Genomic DNA, 20,983 nt, shown 5'->3' on the forward strand with positions numbered 1-20,983 from the left:
GTCTGGAACAACATTTTTACTTACAGCAAATTGCAGCCCCAGTAGCATCGCTTTTGTCTTTCACATAGATATAAAGCTGAGGGAATGAAAGGGAAAACCAATATATTTGTTTTTAGTAACAGGATTTGTGTAATTTAAGCCCTTGAAATGCACTGTTGCTAATGATGACATTTCCCACTCTTCTTGGACCTGTCAACACGGTGGTCTCAAGACGCAGGGCTGACTGAATGACTTTTAGCCCTCTCAACCTTCCTGCAACACCAGATCAGGGTCACTGAGGGGCCGTGACCCTCCATCGCTCTGTGCTAGTTAGCTCCTGACCGAGAAAAGCCGTACTCTTTATGTTTATAGAGTTAGTTGCTGTGTTTTTGAACATGTTTTGGTGGACCAGCTATCATACTTTAAAAACCACCTTCAGGCTCTAGTTTGTTTTGTTAATAACCTAAAATAATCTATAAGGTTGAAACCAGCTGTCATGTTCCACAGAACCATCTCACAATTTTCCAACAGGGTTGAGAAACTCCGACCCCTGTTTCTAAGCTCAACGTCTCGATTGTCTCTTTCTCCGTTTTGAGGTAGAAGGAACAAGAAAAAGCTGGAAAAGAGGTGAGCGGGTGGGGTTAGGAGAATGCTCTGATACTCCACTGAGGATTGTGGGAACTGGCTGATGTTTAATCCCTTGTAAAGCTGGTGTGTATGAGACTGCAGAATACACACAGATCTTTTGTGATCGGCAGGAGCGTGCTATGTGTGTGGGTTTGAGAAAGCGCATTCAAGATTTCAAGGCTTTTGAGCTTCATAAAGTACACAAAAGCCCCGTAAAAAGTATCTTTAAAGTAGTCCATATGACTCATGCGCTTTATTCTAAGTTGTCTTAAGTCAGATTGCTTCAGGACAATGATGACTTGGTTTCAAAAGAGTTTGCATATAGTGAACAGAGTGTATGGGCCACTTCTATGATGCTTTAAAATCATATTCGAAGCCTAAAAGCCTCATTCAATGTTCATTGGAATTGAATGGAAAAGAGCCTATTCAAGTCATACAGGTTTGGGAAGTCATGACATTTTTGGCTGAACTAATCCTTTAAATGCTTTCTTTTAGGTATATATTTAGTTTGTGTGTTCCAAATGAACTGATTTCTAAATAGTCCTTCTGTTTTCTTTCGAAATTGCTGCCATTTAGTCTTATTTAGCATCGGTTTTGCTTTTGAACTGTGTGTGGTCTGTGTTGTCCTGAGCGTTGTTGTCACTAAACACGCCTGATGGCCGTCTGCATCTGCGTGTGTGTGTATGTGTGTGTTTTCTGGCAAGGCTTTACTGGAATTTGGAGCAGGAGCTGATCTTGTTTTGCTGCTTTATGAGTCTGAGTGGATGTCTGTAATTGAGGTTATGGGTGATTAAACTCTGTGTGCCCCACACAAACCTCCAGCCGACTATCAGTCAGTGTCACCCGCCATCTCCTGCGCTCAGCCCGGGACTGACTGCATCACCCGCGGCCCCCCTTCTGGATTTAAGACGTTTTAAGTCGGATCGGCTTGAAATGGAAACTTTATTTGATGACCTTATGGCTATAATAGCTATATGGTAAAGGGATAGTTCCCCCAAAAATAAAAACTCTGTCACTCAACCTCAAGTTGTTCCAACCTGTATAAATGTCTTTGTTTGGTTAAACACAAATGAAGATTTTTGGAAGGATGTCAGCAACTGAGATTTATGGGGCACCGTTGACCACCACGTTGAACACAAAAGTAAATATTTTGAAAGATTTAGGAAAACAAACAGTTCTGGGTATGTTTCACAACCATTTTAATGGTAGTTAATGATGCCTCAGAAATTGCAGTTGCAAACATTCTTCCAAATATCTTTCCATGTGTTTAAGATAACAAAGACATTTATACAGGTTTGGAACAACTTGAATAATTCATGACAACATTTTCATTTTTGGTTGAACTATCCCTTTAATGGTTATATACAAATCTAAGAGTTGGTGTATATAAGTGCATGTTATGCATACGTCTTGGCATGCACATGTGAGTGTTTGTGTGTTTATGCGTACAAGTGCGCTTCTATAAGCAAAAAAGTCTTCATCTGTTTGTGAAAGCTTTCACGCTTGTGAGAGTTTGCATGTACGTGCATGCATGCGATTTGTATTTTTGGTATTCCGATGGCCGGAGGCGTCGTGATGTTTGCCGGCCTAATTGGCATGTTAATGCAGACGCTGTGGGTGGGAAGAGAAGAGATACGCTGGCAGCTCGTGTGTCTTATCAGGACAGGCGGTGAGTGACCGCGGGGGGAAACATGTCCTCCTCTCTGCGGCCCCTGAACCCATGTTGATCTCTCGCGGCTTCGGAACCTCAGCTGCATGTGTAAGGCCGTGTATATGCACGCGTGTGTGTGCAGGGACGGAAGAGGTCCCTGTTCACAGATAAGAGTTTGTTTATGATTGCTGATGTGTCAGTTAGAGCAAAGCTGTCTTCATTAGCCTCATGTGGGCACGAGCGGCGAGTTCATTAAATCTTGCGATACGGAGTCATGTTAGGTCAGCTTGTGCTCTAGCTTGTAATCTGTGTTGACACTGTAGAAAATCATTTTCGTCTCGTTTTCCTGTAAAAATGTCTAAACATTATTAAAGCGAGATGCGTTTATTTGATAAGCTACACAGAGGTTTTCGATAAAGGTTACAGAAGTGTTCTTAAAGGGATAGTTCACCCAAAAAAGAAAATGAAGGCATCAATTACCCGTATGACTTTCTTTTTTCCACGGAACTCAGAAAAATATGTTTTAATGAATGCTGGTAACCGACGGCGGTACCCATTCATTTGCAATGTTATTGTGTGTAAAATACTGTAGAAGTGAATTGGTAGCGCCGTTGTTTGGTTACCTACATTTTTCTAAATATCTCCTTTTGTGTTTTGAAGAAGAATGAAAGGCATACAGGTTTGAAATGACAAGAGGGTGAGATAATGAAAACAGAAATTAAATTCAAATCCGAGATTTCATTATGGATGTTTTTGGTCCATTCCTCCAACACCAAAATATCTAAGATATGCTATTAACATTACTAAAAACATTACACTATATATTATTCTATACTCTTCTGAATATTTGTTTTTAATTGTGTGGCTGTTCCCTTTTGCAATTTTAGAACATAAATGAACTAAATAAATTCTCCCGAGTTATAAAAGAGCAACTTCTGAGCAAGTTTTACTCCTGGAAGATATGAAGGCTTTTTCAGGAACACATCTTGGACAAAAAGGTTTTTTCCTCATCTTACTGGAGGTTTTTTCCTGCGTTTATGTTTAGTGTGTTAGATTCTTTTTTTTCAAGATACATTTTAAGAATCTGAGCTTTAATATAGTTTTACATGTCGAATGCATTCATCTTTCTTTCAAAGAAGTTTAGATTTGTTTTACTGATACTACTTAAGAATGTGATTTTATTTTTTGTCTTGCATGTGTTTGTTTGTACGTGTGTGGGCGCTTTGAATTTCTTTAATGAAGTAAATACAGAGTCCTTCAGATCAGTGGTTACTAATTGGCCGTGATGATTTAACTACAGTCTTCAGTTTTTTTGGTTTAATTACGCACAGTCGTCTGTTTTGATCTGTAGCCAGTGGTGTTAAGATGTTTATCTGAAACTACGAGTATACCTCTGTGAAATATTTAACACAGCGCCGGTGGATTTCCATCTTATCTTTTCATGGTATTTTTGGCTCTAGAATTTGAAAGTGAGCAGTCTGCCTTTCACATCACAGAAGCGTGTAATTTTCTGTATTACAATGTCAAGTTGCTCATTTCGGCCACAGGGAAAAGCATGTAATGTGAGCTTCGTCCTTTTGTTCTGCGTCATGAAGAACTTTTTTTTCCGCCATCTTACTGCAAGTCAAAGCAGTAAAAGAAAGCCGCAAGGCTTGTGGAAAAATCCTGCCGAAAGCTTGCCTTAATGTTCTTCTCAGGTTCGTCTTGTGTTTGTTGACTCTTGGCCAGCCAAACGGAGGAACGTCAGGAGTCAGCAGACCTTGATTTGGTTTGCTGTGGTTTGGGTGCTCAGGTGGTCCGGCGTTGGGAGTCTGTAAAGGTGTGTGTGTATTTAGGCCGCCCTGTGCCCACAAAGTCGCCTGGCATTGACGTTTCCAGAACTTACTGGAGCCAATCAAGACTCTGGATTTATGGGGCTATTTCTGCGAGCCAATGAAAAGCACCTGCTTTCTCAAACATGTCTCAAGGTGCCAATCACAACACCTCGTATGTCGAGTTTACACGAGTTAGCCAGTTATAACGTTGTATGGTTGGGGGCACTGTGGGTCTCACGGGTAACATGAAATATGAGATGTATCTTGAAAGTTTTTCAAAAAAGCCACATGTTTTTGGAACGGCCGCTGCGTTACATCATAAGACGCTAATGTTCCTGTTTGGAAAAACAGCCGTCGATAATACTAAGAAATAATTGTTGCGCAGCTAAATGAAAATGTGACTCATGGAACTCAGAAACATTTAAAATGAAGAGCGGTTTTAATGCGTATGTGTGCCTGAGAAGAAAGTGGCTAAATTAAATCGTTCTTTTGAAACAAGAACACTATTTTGACATGCCATGAGCCAATGAGAGCCAACAGCGAGACGAAATGTGCTTATATATGCAGCTCTCTGTCTTTCTTCCTTGTTTTGCTTCTCCTTTAGGAATAAAGAGGACATCTGATGTCCCTTTCAGGCATACGGCGACTATAATTCACTCGGACAGGTTGAGTTTTAAGGCACATGTAGTTTTTTAGCTGCGGAGAGGTCTGGGCTATCTGCTTTCCTGCTTCAACTTGATCAAAAGTGCGTTTGGTTTCATACACCCTTTTCAACGAAAAGCTGATTTTTATTGGTCTCAAGCTCATGTATAAGCGCTCTGATGTCTTTGTGACTTTTGCAGAAGGGCTGGGTGACGACTTAAAGTCGCCCTGAGGTTGATTAGGCATAAGAGGGAACGTTTGAAGTGTTGTTTTGTCAGGGTTGTACATTTGTAGGTTTGATAATGGGGTTTGTTTGCGTCCAGGGCAGAGCTATGATGGGTGTCAAGAAACAAAGCTAATTGGACATGAAGCGTTTTACAATGAGTAACGCGAAGGAACCGTAGTCAGTATGCACCTCACATCGCTCAGTATAAAAGAGTCTTTCTGAACCCGGTTTATCCAGGGCCCCAGGGCAGTCCCTCTGATGAGAACAGGAGCGAGAGAGAGAGAGAAACACTTGGAAATGTCAAAACTCTCTCTTGCTGTATGGTGCATTTCGAGTAGAATGGACATGCGGGCTCCAAATGGTCATGAAGGTGGAAGTTTCTGGGACGGCTTATTTAATAAACATGTCCGTCAGAGATGATTTGTTTGGTTTTATATTTATACGCTTGATTACTACAGACTGATAGAGCAGGGCCGAAATGATTTGGGTACTTTAGGCAGTTAAAAATGTATGAACGTATTTGCATTATGCAAGTACATTTAAAAGCAATGGACGTTTTGTACAGCCTTGGGCAAGTAAAAATGTGCGTCATGTTAATACATGAGTAAGAGTATGTATGCACATAAATACATGTGCAAGTTTATTGCGTATGACAGATGGTAACGTTTAAAGTTTTTATTGTATTTTTACAGTTTTTGCATATTTTTAGTGTTAGTGTATGAATGATGTAGGTGAAGGCAGAGACACATTTTCACTATGGGGACATAAATGTAACTTAACTAAACTAAATTTTTTTTAAAAAATAGCACACTTCCAGGCGAACCAACAATAAAAGATTTGTTAGGTTTTAAATAATAAAAGTGAATATATAGAATATTGTGATTAGCTTTTATTATTTCTTTTTAGATGCTGCATGGTTATCAATATATTTTATCCTATTCAATTGTTATATATATATTTTAAATTGGAAGTAAATCATGTGCTCATGATCATGACACTGTAATTTCCTATTTGATTTATTCTATAATCTACTGACAGTCTTGTCTATAGATAACGACGTTTCTGAATTTTATCAAAATATTTGAGTGATTATTGTTGAAAAATTTAAATGTATTAATTTAACTGTATGTACTTTTTTATTTTGTGCAATTTTTTGTGTTTTCTACATATCTGTCTACTTCATATTGGCTATTTGCCATCCTCCTCTTAACGTTGGTTAATAAGATAAACATTCATGGGTAAGATTTTCCTTCTCTAGAAACTTTAACAGGCTTTTTATGAGGTGTACAGTATACAGAATTTGGATGTGTGTGTGTGTGCAGGGGAGTGGATGTGTTTTGTGTGGAAATCTCATTATTCATAAAGAACACACTTCCCTCGCTAATGTCGGTCGTTTGTCTTGGAAGTGCAGCCCGCTGGGTTCCATGTTGTTGTTTGTTTGTTTGTTGCAGGCGAAAGGGAGGAGTGTGGGTGAGGACTGCGCGTTCCTCGTGAGACATATATCACGCTTCCATATGCACATGCAAACACACACGGGCCGCCCCCTCCGGTGCAGAACACGCGTTCACCCTGGCCTGCAAGGCCTCTTCCTGCCGCACGTAGACGCATAGTTTCCCAGAGCAGATCCCCCACCCCAGGGGTCTGCACAACTGTTCTCTACTTTTCCAGGGAGGGGGTATGCTGGAACGGCCCACCCCAAGGCCTTCTTTTAGCCGCCCGCCAAAAAACAGATCACTCAACATTTGTGTTTCATTAGCGGGACCCTGAGCCGAGCAGAACCGAGGACAAAAGACAAATAATCATAAAATGGAAGGAGATTTCAAAGGCTTGTTATGTGGTCAATAAATTCAAGGCCTCAACCGAAAGCGCCTTTTTGGCTTGTACTTTTTTTAAAAGCCGAAATAGGAACTGGACCTCTTGTCTTCCTTCAACACAAAAAGTAAAAAGAACTGGTTCTGGTATACTAAATTACACACAGACATATCGCTGCTGTCCTTCTGAAACCTTGTATCTCCATATTTCGTGATTAGATTTTTTTCCATAAATCATTATTTTTAGTCACCCTTTATGTTTGTCACTAACCTGCATCTAACAGATATCTAAGTGCATGTCAGCTTTGTCAATATAGTATTTAATAATTTAAAATACAATGTTTTTTCATGACTTTGTGTAAGAAAGAAATTGCACTTTTTATGGCGAATGATTTTTAAGGACACTTGGAGACCAAACATTTTCATTTGGAGACCACTGTACACACATGCAGTACACAGGTTTCTTTAAGAAAAAAAGGGTCAGAGCTGTACGTTTGCACATGTTTTTTGCACATAGCACCAGTGCTACAGAGGTGTAAAGTTCTGTAGTACAAGCCAAACAGTTGTAGCACAAGTATACGTCTGTTAGTTTCATCTGCATGTCATCACATAAAAAGACAGGTAACTGAAAAAGGGCATTTATGTTCTACAAATGGATAAATTAGGGCCATATACTTTTCCACAATACTTTTTTCTGAGTTCTGTATCTTCAATGCTTTACTATACAGTAGTAAAACACATTTGTCCATAAAAATACTGTAGTATACTATAGTGTTTACTGCAGTTTTTAAATTTACTACAAGTCCATTATTTTATCATCTGGTTCGACTTTTACTTTGGCTTCACCCAAACTGCGACTCTGTCTTAAGCACCTGCCAAACTTACGTGATTTAATTCTTAGCACTGACCGATTTTTCTGTAGCATGTGCGACATATATGTCACACTGTACAGCCCTGGACATTGATGGACATTTTGGTGTGGTGGATATATTGGTGTTGGAAATGTCAGTTTTAAGGTATTGACAGCTTCATTACAAATGATAAACAAAAATTTTGATATTAACTTTGCTATATGATTGTTTTCACAAGTCTCATGTTTTATCTCCATCATGTGTTTCACTAGCACTACTCTGGTGTGAATCGGTACATTAACAAACTTTTAATGTATTTATCTAACATTTTTGGTGATTCATATTAATTAAAGTCTGGACAAGGAAAAAACGGCACATTAATATCTAAAGGCGTCATAACTCTCCACTCACACACACACACTTGAATGTTTTTGCTCACACATTTCAACCACCGAAGCAGGGCGATGTTGCCAAGTGTAGCACACTTGCACCTAACTCCCACGGCGGGCGATACTCTGGAAGATTTACATGAATTAGCAAGACCTGTTCTCTCGATACACTGCAGAACAGAGAGTGAATACAGTATCTGTTTCTAGAAATAGCATAACAGCCACACACACAGGGCACAGAGGAAGTGACAAATTCCACAGTGCGCCTCGATGGACTCAACAGCCTCGCTCATGTAATGACCATCAAATTTAACCACAGCCATCTGATTGGTCGAGAGTCGAGACCCTCTCAAATCCAGACTTCAGAACCATTGAGTTGCATAGCACGCTTTATTGTTCCTTCCTCTGTAGTCTGGTTTTGTTTCCTTTTTTTAAATTTGTTCGAGTTTGTGTATGCGTGCCCGAAAGGGGCTGATGTTGTCGCAGCGAGTTTAGTTAGTTTTATTCATTTCATAGCGAGGACTTCTGGGATGTGTAAAATCTAAGCGCCAGACCACCAGACTCCCCTCAAGCCCCATAAAGACGAGCCACCGCTCGCAGCTGAGAGATGCTAGAAATCCAACTCTCTCAAACCTGGCCGAAGGCCATCGTGGTTTGTTTTTATGGAGTTCACATACCTTTATTACAGACGTAAAATTTCAACGATTGAGACCCTAAACAATGAGTGAGTGTTATTTAGTTATTGAGTATGTTCATATTAATTATATTTGGACATATTAGGTTACTACACAAAGATAACTCCTGCATTTAAAGATCGAGGAATTCACATTAAACAAGTGTAAAACACCTAGTCATGATGGAACGAATTGACTAGTCGGCCAGAAAGTTTTAGTTTTACAACACGTATAGTTTCTGTCTTTGTGGTTTCGGCAGATAAAATCGGCCTCTGCACGCTTATTTTGATTCAGTGTTCTCAATTTGCGCAATCCTGTGACAAAACCAGAGCGTACGGAAACACTGCGTTTAACCTACACTTCCTGTTTGTCTGTGATAGCAAGAAGGTCTACTAAGGAGAGAGCTGACCCGCAAAGCCAGAGCAGCATGGACATGTTATAATTCTCTAATGCCTTCCTTCTTAATAAAATCCCAGCGGGCCTTTCTGTTGGCATTAAGGTTGTCACCATGGTACCTGTTACTGGTACGGTATTGATGCTTATTTGAAATTAAAGTGTGTTTCACCACTGGTTTCAGCCATTCTTTTCATTGTAGCTGCTGGGACCCAGGCCGGCTGTCTCGAAGTAGATTTTCCTAGTTTAGAGATGGCGGGGCTCCACTTAGGAGCGATGAGAGACGGCTTTGGCTCTCCAGGGAGGAATGCCACGGGCGGTGGACGCGTAATTACCCTTACTGTCATGTCCTCGACTGTCACAGAGCTCGATGGAGGAGATTCAGCCCTCACTGCGCCGGACTTTAAATAAGCCCGCCGCCTACTGCTACACTCATTTGATTACATTCAGCTTTATAAAAAGATCTGAAATGCGTCGTAGCCGCAGCACAAAGGTACAAAGAGACGGATCTGTGGGAGACGGCTGTACTTTTAATGAGATTTTGTGAAAGACTTGGTTTTTGAATGTTAGCAGATGTCTGTGTGTGGAAATCTGCTTAGTTGTCCAGTGTTTTGCTAAAGATGAAAACAATATTATGTAGTTAGAATGTAAAGGAATATAATGTAAACTGCATAACAACATATTGGCAACCACTCACAGCATCATTGTATCAAGGTTACACTCGGATTTTCCTTAAAAAAGAAAGATTTGCATTTCCTCATCATAAGGCTCAAGAGATTGTGTAATTGACAGGCGCCTGTTGTCTAACTTTGACAGAGTGAGATTGTATCTGTAACATTATCAGGATTGTATAAACAGTAACAAGTCGTCTGGAGCTCCGCTGTGTCTCTGGGTGCGTATTTTTGAAACAATGTGGCCGCATTGTTTTGCAAATGAGTTATTGTCTCATTCCCCACCCTCCCGAAATTATTACTTCTAAACAAAGCAGCAACTGCGCTACATCAAAGTTTTCTGATGTTTTTGTTTTTCCCCCATCGCACAGCTGGATTCTCTCCAAAATAACCGGTTAAATCAAACAGGCTATACCAAAAGTAAAAATAACATTGAGAAATCGCTTCGTGTTAGTAAAGGGGAGCCGTAAGGAGCGGGTTCAGCGTATTGGACTGTTTGTTTTGGTGGGTGTGTTGGTTGGATCATAGGAAGGCGTCACCTATGAGTTAAAGAGAACAATTAGTTCAAACAATTAATCAGAGCAGCGTGATGTTTACAGCAGGGCAAGAGAAGCGATAGCAACTGTAATCTCTGTTTATCTGCTCTCTTGCGCGGCCAAGTGTGTCCATTGTTTGTTGTTATTTCCTCTAAATACATTTTGTACAGAACACAAAAAAATCTCACATTTTTATACAAGAGCCTCATTAGTTTTCTTTTTGAGTGCAGTTTTCTTTTTGTGTTAATTTCCTGTTGTAACAGGATGTTTGTCAAATAGTAGCCAATAGGTTGTAACTACATCACAGCCGTGGAACATCTTTAGGTTCTTTTGGGGGTTGTTTTAGGGGTTTTGCCGAGGCATACAGTCACGGAAAAAATAAGAGACCATATCAAAAGTTTTTTCATTGAATCTACTATTTATAGGAGTGTTTAGGTAAAATCATAATTTTTGTTTCATTCTACTACTAACCTCTAACAATATTTCTCCCGAATTTCAAATAAAATATTGTTTCTATTTGCATTTATTTGCAAAAAAATGAAAACTGGTCAAAATAACAGAAAAGATGCTCTTTATTTTTTCAGACATCAAATACTGAATAGAAAACAAGTTCAAATTCACTTTTACGCAATACAACAGTATTGTGTACATTTATTTAAGAAGACTTTTTTTTATGTGATAATCTTAATTTGTGTTGTCATGCTGTCAATCTTTCACATTGCTGTAGAAATGCTGATTAAATGAACATTTTGAATGGTCTCTTAGTTTTGTTCCGATGCTGTAAATAGACACCACATTAAGTGCTTTTGGTGCTGCCTTATTTTCAAGGACTAGTTGAATTTTTCTGGATTAAAAGCACGATAACGTTTTCACAATAACATTTCTTCTCAACCAATTTCAATGTTTTAGGATCTACATAGTACATTCTGTTTTACATATACATATATACATATAGTTACATATAATCCTCAATAGTCATGAAAATGATTAATTGTTACAAAATAGAAAAACTCTTGCTCTTCATGCATGGATTTGGCTCATTTTTCTTGGTTAATAATTGTGGAGACATCCCTAAAGTGGCAGTAAAACAAATTTGTGAAAATAAGATCCACGGTCAACTTTACAATTAATTCAATGTTTTATTTTTTGTTTGTCTTTCATTGTTTAATTATTGTACTTTTTGATTCCAAGACTTTTAAAGCCCTGCTGTGACAAGAATATCTCACTACATTGCTCATGAGTGCAGTACACTTGCAGTTCTGCCTTTGACTTATGTATCTTGTGTAACCATACCTCATGACAAAACATCAAGACTGTATCCTGCAAAATATTTATATGAAGCTTTATTTTATGTCTCTTGTTCCAGAACATTACCTCCTGTGTAGGAAAGTAGTTTAAAAGTAAAATGCCCACCGTGGCTATCCCAGCATGCCTCTGTGTCTCGCGGCGGCTCACACCGCGACACACCCGGCGTTTAGTCTCTGTGTGCTGACAGGTGAGTGTGTCTCGAGGGTGGGGTTTGAAGGCGCACCAGGCTCCGTCCTCAAACAGGGCCTCCTTCACCGGGCCCGCTTTGTGTTCTTCTTGGCACTGCTCCTCGCACCGGCCGCCAGCACTCCCAGAGTCAGAGTAAACACATCAGCCAGCTCTATTTACTTCCATTGCTTACACAGCGCGCGACAGATTAGCCTGTTTATACAAACACACACACACAAAAATGGCAGATTAATCCCTTCGCCGGCCCAGTCTCGCTGTGTTCTCACACACACACACACATCAAAGATGTCCACACGCTAAATGCGCTCCATTCTGTTTCCACAACAATAAACAACAGCTGCAGTTGAAGCAGTAATGACTACAGTAACACTGATGATAAGTATCAGAGAAGCGTAACATACTGTAAATATGTTGCTTGTTAGTCGGCAAATTCTGCCTCTCCGGGTGTCATCGAGGCCAAGGCGGCTGTTTGCTTGTCACCCCTCTGCTGTTTTTCACCGGCGAAGTCAAACTATCCAGAATAGCGTTTCTATTCTCTCCTGTTGCCAGATCTTATTTTTAGTGCCGGCATTAATTCAAGCTCCCGTTTTAAAGTTCCTCAGGAAGTCGCTGTGTTCCCCCTCGTCTTTACCTACGAATAGACCTAAGCTTTTCTCAGGGAGATGCAAATGATTTCTGTTTCATCTTCTCGTCAGAGCGCCCACAGTCTGTGGGCTTCAAAAAAGCAGCATCTACTGCCAAACATCTTTATGAATAATAGATTGTGTGTCGCTTCCCCCGAAAAATGCCGCAACATATTTTAGCGTATTAGTTGAAAGACCTCAGCCGGATTGTCTGCGTTTTTGAAGATGTTGTCGGGTGGATGGGAAATGATCAGGATTTTCCTGTAAAAGTGGTCCGGATTGGCTTTCAGTACATAAGCGGAGCGATCACTAATGTACTGTATGGAAAAGCTGATGTTGATGTGGACGGATCAGTGACGTGACTGCTGTCCTTCGCTCTGTTCCAAATTTGCGGCAGTTCAGGTTTTTGTGAATCTGTGGCGAGTTGTTTTTACATCAGGCAAGATTTGAAAGGCTTGTTTCGTTTTGGCAGTGTTTGAAGGGGGGTGTAGCTCAGTGGTTATAGAGCTGACTTGGTAGGCAAAACTTTTTGGTTTAAAACTTCAATGCGGAAATCCAAATTTGGCAAGGAACTGCAAATGCAAATAAAAAACAAAGATGAACGGACCTTATGTAGAGGTGGCTTCGAAGTATTAAATTGTTACCATGCTGTTACAGTCTGTATTGTTTTTTGAAACCTACAATTTTTTGAAAATGTTTTGCTTCAAGTACGCCATTTACTCTTTAAAATGCATGAGTTACATAATATTTGGGACCCAGTCTGTGAAAACCCACCATTTTTTGTTCATTTACTGTTTTCAACATAAAATCATCCTACATATAAAATACATTCTGTGAAAATATAGTCTTGATATATTCAATACTGACTAAGACCTTGTCAAAAACTGACATCATAGTGAGAAATCAAACTTTGCTGCTAGTTGTCTCAAAAGTAGACTTTTAGCCTGGTGTCTCACAGAAATGAAAAAATGCAATTATATGTGCAATCTGCTTCATCAATTGACAAGAATGTCAGTTTAATATATTTTTGTATATCATATAAGATTGTGTATTATATAATGTGTATATATATATTCATTCGTTAGATGAGATGGGGCCATATGATGCAAAAATGTTTCCTTCATAGTCTCTGTCTTCCTCTCAGCGTGAAGGGATGAATTATAGAGATGAACAGCTGTTGTCAGGTCTGTGCTGCTCTGTTTCTGTTTTCCATTCATAATGCAGACACTTCTTTTGCATGCTGGTCTCTTACACCGGACACCTCAGGACCGGCTCGGTTCAGACAGCAAGGACAACCAGATGATCTGTTCCTGTAGATCAATAGAGTGGATGCCATATTTATTTTCAGATGAAGTCAATTAAGCTTGTAATGAATTGAAGTGTGCCATGGCTTCTTTGATTCGACATCAAGAATTTGCATGATTTTGCGAAATGCATTTACATAAATAAAATTCATAGAAAAGATTTGTTAAAAAGAAAACAAATCTACTCTTTTGTATTCTTTTGGTTTGCTTAAACGGCAAGAATACGGTCTGGATATCTTGAAGTCATTCATTGGATCTGTCCCATTATCATTAGAAATCATCTATGGCCTCTATGTATCTTGGCTCGCTATGTATCGTGCATGCTCACTTCGTTCCTTGGTGGTGATGTAATGAGCCCGGAGCAATAAGTGCATTGAATACAAATACTGCGGTTTAAGTGCCTGTCACAGCAGACCTGTGAAGCAGAGATCAGACTCTCTCGACCAAGCCATTCTAGCCATTCAACTCCTTACAAGTTCACATATTAGTCATGCAGTCATCACACCAGCCGTCTCAACATGAGTGTGTATGTGTGTTGATGCGTGTGTGTGGTCCTTCAGTATCATGTGACAGAGCGCGAGGTCTAATGAGATCTGATTCTTTACCTTCTGTTTGACCCTCTGTCTTCATTACCCACACAGGATGCGTAGAGCGCCACCGTAGGCCAGCTTCAGGATCGCTTGGTTCTCTGCAAACCCTATTTAGATGCCTGATGCTGCCACAGTAGAGAAGGGCGCCCTGAAAATTGCCTGACAGGCAGCCAAGTCTCTGCAGGGGGGAGACGTAATAGGATGTGATGTCATACTCCAGGGCTTTTGTTTGAATAAAAAAGAAAATGAATGTGTAATAATGCATTCAGATATTTAAATATTAGGTAAAACTTCCCGTGGCACTGTAAACCATGCTATTTTTTATTTAAAAAAAATGCAAGTGCAATTTTCTCAAGTATAGATCTTTGTTGGATTAAATGTTTTTCTGCTGTGCAAAAACATATATACACAGTGTAGGTAAACATTTTTCAGATCACATATTTGCTTCTGTACCCGGTTCCCGGTTGCGTGATCCCCCACCCCCGAGCCTAACCATCCTGAAATGTGAAACTGTTGCTCACCTTTCTCCGACGCGCCCCGTAGCCGAACGAGAGAGATAATGATACTGATTCGATCTGATTTATTTCCCGTTGGTAGATGTCAGATGCCTATGAGCTGATCTGCCGTAGTGACAGCTGTGTATTGGCGCGGTCTGAAGCTTGGAGGGCTGCCACTTTGAACGTTGCCAGGACTGTTTTCAGTCTTACCTGCTCTTATCTAATCTTGCGATCATATTCATGTGGTGTGCTTCAGGTAGCGCCCTCATGACTTGGATGGTGTTTTCTTAAACGGTTTGTAAAGCATGTTTTTGTTCCCGTCCAAACAGGTCGTGAGTTAGAAACACAATAGGAGACGGATGGATCGTGTGTGTATTTATGAGAGAGAGGAAACAGAGGCCGATATTAACAGATTCACAGCAGAATTTGCTGCACGATTATTTTTGAGATTCCGCATATTTGTATCATATCTCATCGGTCTTGCTTGATTTGATTAGGTTAGGAGTGTGTGACTGTATAAAATAATGTGCTTATTTAATATAGAGTGTTTAAAACATGTGACTTGCTCTTTACTCTCTCTCTGTCCTGTTTTCCACCAGCTGTGCCCCTCTCTAGGGTGGATTAAATAAGAACCCTTTTATCCCTCTGTAATCCTGATCTGGCAACTCTAGCTTTCACCGATAGGAACACCCCACTGACTGGCAACAAAGTATACACACACACACCACAAGGAAGAGGCTGTGGACATGTGCCGTTCATTATAATGCACATGCCGTAAAGACTTGTATGGGTAGTTGACCAATAAACCACACATGTGTACTATAATGTGACGGCAAAAAACGACAATGTAGAAAAATCTCTCTTAGGCTATTTTATTTTTTAAATATTAATCATTTAAACTGATATATCATCAGTTTGTTTTCTACAAATTTCCTATTAACATTTTCAGATTTGCGTTGTAATTGTCTTTCGAGGTTCTGATTTATTGGCAAGCCTTCAGAAAAAGTGGCTTTTTCAGCTGACCCTGGATCAGCTGTAGGCTGACAGATTGCCATCAAAGTGTTGCTGAAAGAGTCAACTTTCTCTAGGGCGACAGGGTGTGCAGCGGTTTAGGAGAAAACCCTCATTAGACGGAATGATAATTGTATTACACTTCCATGTGAAACGAATACGGCGTTCCTGTTTATGTGACACCATGACATTAGCGAATTAATTAATGGCTGTTTTTTTGGCAACCCGCGGGTGCGAATGTGTGTGTTTGTGCGCCGACAGAAGCGTCTCGCCCCGCGGGGGCTGATTTGAGGGTGTTTGCAGGAAGGGCTCAGGAGGAGGGCAGGATGTAGGGGAAGTGTTTGGCGTGGCGGATCTTAGCAGGCAAGCAGGCAGCCGCTAGCATACCCCGCTGACAAGCCCACCGCCCCCCTCCTGTTCCCACTCCTTATATACTGCATCCGTCCTCTCAAGTGCCTTTTGGCCTGGAATTCATCAGCAGACACTGTGAAGTGACATCAGGCAAGTGGAGACACAGAGCTGCTGGAAAACACAGACTGGACACGCTGTTTTTTCTCAACTGTCACCTAATTGAGTAATACATCATCCTTATTCTGTGCAGCCTCCTTATGAAACAAGCCTGTTGTGAGTCTTGGTGGTTGTGCAATGGTGGTAAATCATGAAATGTATGAAGGTTTTGTAGAGTTTTGGTATTTTCTTTGTTTCATTGTTTCTAGCGGCACCTGCTATTTGAAGACATCTGAGGCATTTATTTGGGACATAGGGTAGAGTTGTACCTACAGCTCAAATAAAGGATAAAGGTTCAAATAATAATAAATAATATATATATATATAATATAATAAATGAACAATTAAAACAAAAACTGTATTACAATCAGTAACAGGCTTGAAGTTTCGGTCTAAAGTTAACAGTGGTGGTCTTTACTAGTTTTGGAATTTGTAGTTATTAAAACACTTCATTCTAATAACTAACTGTTTGATTATTGTTGGATAATGTAAATAAAACCCTTGTCACAAAAACATCACAATTTTAAAGTAATTTGTTATGTAAATATGTATCTACTTAAATTCTCGATTCATTTTGTGTTTGCTTTGCAGGCGTAGTTGCTTCAACCAAAAAAATGTTTATTTATCTGGGAAATCAAATCAGAAATGTTTAAATTTGATCCAAACTTTGTTTTTAACCCATTGACTGCGTTTGTCCATTTTCTATCTAACCTTGGGTTAAAGATGTCTCCGCATTTTTTGAGTGACTTTGGAAAGTGTTTTGAATGTAAATTGAATACTTTTTGTTCTGCCTATTCAGTAATAAAAATGCTGATTTTTTTTATTCTAAGCCTGATAATGAGCGACGAATCCAATGTCGTGCAAAACGTGTCCACTCGTGTGTTTAGAGCCGTTTTAAATTACCCACCAGCTCTGTCAAAAACATGATTTACTTTAATGAAATACAGAGAGATTCAAAGACAGAAAGCTTGGGGCTTTGGAAAGAAAGGGAGGGAGAGGTAGATCAGAGTTGTGTGGAAGAAGTGTGCGCTATGTGAAAGTAAGGCAAGTACAAGGAGAGAGCGGCAAGGTTAAGGAGAGGGAAAGTAAGCATTCACGGACACAGGAAATATGGCCCTGTCACCCGTGCAGGACTGACGTATAGACCCTCATCGTCTTTGGGTGATCGCTGACAGCGTGACTGACGGGTTCAAGGCAAGTGAGAGAGCGACGAATGGTGCGAGGAAAGAGGACGGAACGAAATTGTGTGGAAGAAGGAAATGAGAATCTGCTACCTAATCAAAAAGCATCCTTAAGGCTGTTGACCTTGTATCGCTCTCTCTCTGTATCGCTCGCTCGCTTTTCTTGATGCATTCTCAAACCTCATAAACAGTGAATGATAAATAATCACAGTGAAGGTTTCTCTCTCAAAATAATCTGACAGTGTGCAAAGTTTGTCACTTGAACATCTTTTCAATCGGTCTCTCTGTTTCTTCTTTCCATCTTTTTAAAGCAAAAATCGTATCGCTAAGCTACGTATATGAATAGTTAAAAGTGACCACTTTCCTAACGTCATCCTCTCTCACCCACAGACTCCGGACCAATGACGTCCTCCCCTCTCAGCTCACCCACGTCGCACCGGGGGATGCACCCGTCTATGCTGAGCCCGACTACTTTAGGCCACTCTGGGTCCCTGCATTCTCCCATCAGCACTCTGAGCTCACCCATGAATGGCCTGGGCTCTCCTTTCTCTGTTATCAGCTCACCCATGGGGCCACATTCAATGGTGTCACCGGGGATGGGCTACGGCCCCAGTGTCAGTCCGCAGGTAAGGCCACACTCTGAGACACTTACTTTTGTGGGTGTGCTTTATTTATAAATGTGCATTTTATTGATTTAGAAATTGTGTTTTATTTTTAACTTGAATTTTATGTATTTATTTCAATGTGCTAGGTTTAGCCCAAATTGGCAAATTTTCATCTGTAGTCCCTACACTCTTGAATTTTTATTTAAGTGTGTATTTATCGTCTTGACAAATATATTACATACAAGCCAAAGCATTTACATACAAATGTAAAAAATAAAAACAAAAATATTGCTAAATGTTAATCTAGTAAAGGGGGATTAAGTTAAAATTCAATTGTTAGTTAAACACCCACAGACGCTTGCTCTCTCTCTTTCCAATAATCTCGTTTTTTGTTCCATAAATAGGGGTGCATATTTCTTTGTCATTTAGAAAAGGCTCACAATTAAGACATCAAAGCTGGCCATGTCCTAGTTTTCTTTAAAAGCAGAAAGAGTCAAACGGTTCTCTATTATATGATTATTATATTATGGGATTGTGGTTATATATGCGGGACAGAGTCCATTCTGTGGTGGCTTTTAAAGTGATAGTTTACCCAAAAAAGGCAATTCTGTCATCACTTTCTTCTGCAGAACACAAAAGAAGATATTTGAAGAATGTTGGTAACCGAACAACAGCGGTACCCATCGACTTCTATTGTATAGACACAATGCTGTTGTTCGTTTAGCGATGTTCTTCAAAATATCTTCTTGTGTGTTCTGCAAACTAAAGAGGGTCATAATGTTTGAAATGATCGTTTTTGATTAAACCATCCCTTACAATGTTAGATTGACCACCACAGACTACAGACCTACAGTATTGGTCTATTGGTTTTTATATGACTAATTTGTTCAGACTGTACATATATCTGATTTGTTTTTCAAATCTGATCTTTAAACCTGTCCATCCAAAGTCATTTTGCAAGTGATTAAATCAGATTAGTTTGTTCCTTAAGGTGTACGTCTCCACCGCCTCTCTGTCTCTCTCGTTCCGTCTTTTCTCCTCACTTTCTCACTTTCGCTGCTGGGTAAGGGCAGCAGTCATGAGGTTCAGAGGCCTGTCTGATGGAAGGTGATTTGAGTCACACTGCATTTGTCACTTACGTTTAGCGTTCGGTTGACTGCCTGTTTTCAGGCTCAGCAGGGTGGAACAGGGTTGTGACTCGGCCCCTCTGTAGTTAACCTCTGAGGATCCGGGAAACAGACCACCCTCACGCCTGCCCTAAACACTTAGGCTTGTAGACTTACACAGCTATATATTTTTTTTAAATGTTCATGTGTGTACACATTTAAATGAACCTTATGTAGATAGATATTTACAGACAGTGCAACTTTTGCAGTATTATTTTTATAGTGTTATATGACAGAAATAATTATTTACTTGTTTTTCCCCAGTATTATTTGGGTTACAAGTAGAAGAATCGTGACCTGGCTAATCTTAAATGAGTTACACTACCCATTCAACAAATTCTTTCTTTAATAAAATGAACATACAATAAAATTCAACAAATTGTTTATTTTAGATAATTATAAAATGAAATAGTAATATAAATTAATAATAATATAAATCAAATCAAATATAAATAGTTATATTAATAGCCACTAGCCAAATCAACAAACACAGACCGGAAGTTAACTTCGGGCCATACACGTTTGTCTGATGAAACCGTCTTTAATATGTCGCTTGATAATCTATTCATTCTATAATTATTGCACATATGTATCTTTATCATGCTTAAAATCTCTTTCCCAAATGAAAATCTCTTCAAAGACTACTATTTGTTTATGTATTGTAATATTAAACGATTTTTACTCTATTTCATCATTGCTCCCGGTATCATGGTGACTGAGTGTAAAATAATATTTTATAGTGGTGCGTATAGTGCATGTGTGTGTTTAGTCTGGCAGATTTTGTCGTGTGCAGTTTCACATGATTATAGCATGTACCTTTTTAAACGGCCAAACATAGAGCTTGAAAACCCTTTTGCCTTTTGTTTTGACGTTCAGTCACTTTTGTGGATTTCTCGATTGTTTGTTCATTTCCTGATTCTTCTGAAATGATCTGATTACCTTTACCTAGTGAGGATTGCCCTTCTCACACAAGCACAAACACTGTCATACATTCAATCATATGCAGATTAAATGTAAATGATCTAAACGTATTTACTGAATTCAGTCATTGCGTGTGACTCCTCAGTCGATGTGCTCCTTCATTCACAAACAACAAAGAAATCATTTCAAGTGAGCTGAAGGGTTTAATCCACTACTTTCACAGACTGTCAGTGAGGTTTAAACACATGTCAGAACTTGATTTGAAGCTGTTACACACTCACCATGAAGTACGTCGCGGCCACATTGAAGGAAGTGTGACGTGCTACATGGTACTAATAATAGTCTTTGTGGTCGGCACAGATTAGATGAGTAAGCATGAGGTTGTTGTAAAAATTCTTGAGCTAAGGGCAGAGATTGATTTAAATGTGTAATGGTATAACTTTGGTAGCAGAAATAAAGTTATTCTGTAGTTGTTTCCAGGATTAGAAAAAACAGCAAGAGTCTGAGCCGATAGCCTAGTGGGCAGTGCTCCGACATGTTGCGCATCGGGCGACCCAAGTTCGATTCCCGCCTTGTGGTCCTTTCCCGAACCCACCCCCTTCTCTCTCCCATATCGCTGCCTGTCCTCTCTAACATTCTGGACAATTAAAGGCAAAACGCCAAAAACAAATCTTTAAAAAAAATATACCCAGCAAGAGAAAAAGTACCTGATTCAAGACCCCTGTGATGTCATCTGTGAATCTGAGTCTTGACCCTACACTAAGTCAGTTTAGATAAATGGACATTTACTGCTTTTTTGAAGCCGTGGTTGTTAAGC

At 39.7% G+C, this 20,983-nt stretch overlaps 1 protein-coding gene across 5 annotated transcripts in view; it reads left to right on the plus strand.

Annotated features, from left to right (window-relative positions):
* The window catches only part of rxraa (retinoid X receptor, alpha a), a 130,506-nt gene that overhangs the window by 80,918 nt on the left and 28,605 nt on the right, over positions 1-20,983 (plus strand). For 3 of the 5 annotated variants that reach the window (XM_056730924.1, XM_056730927.1, XM_056730925.1), the window contains exon 3: positions 17,865-18,099. In XM_056730924.1, the coding sequence (XP_056586902.1) occupies positions 17,865-18,099 (235 nt within the window). Of the gene's footprint in view, positions 1-17,864; positions 18,101-20,983 lie in introns of all 5 variants that reach the window. The other 2 variants (XM_056730926.1, XM_056730928.1) reach the window with 1 other exon arrangement.

This window comes from Triplophysa dalaica, chromosome 19 (genome assembly GCF_015846415.1).
Source record: "Triplophysa dalaica isolate WHDGS20190420 chromosome 19, ASM1584641v1, whole genome shotgun sequence".
Lineage (NCBI taxonomy): Eukaryota > Metazoa > Chordata > Actinopteri > Cypriniformes > Nemacheilidae > Triplophysa > Triplophysa dalaica.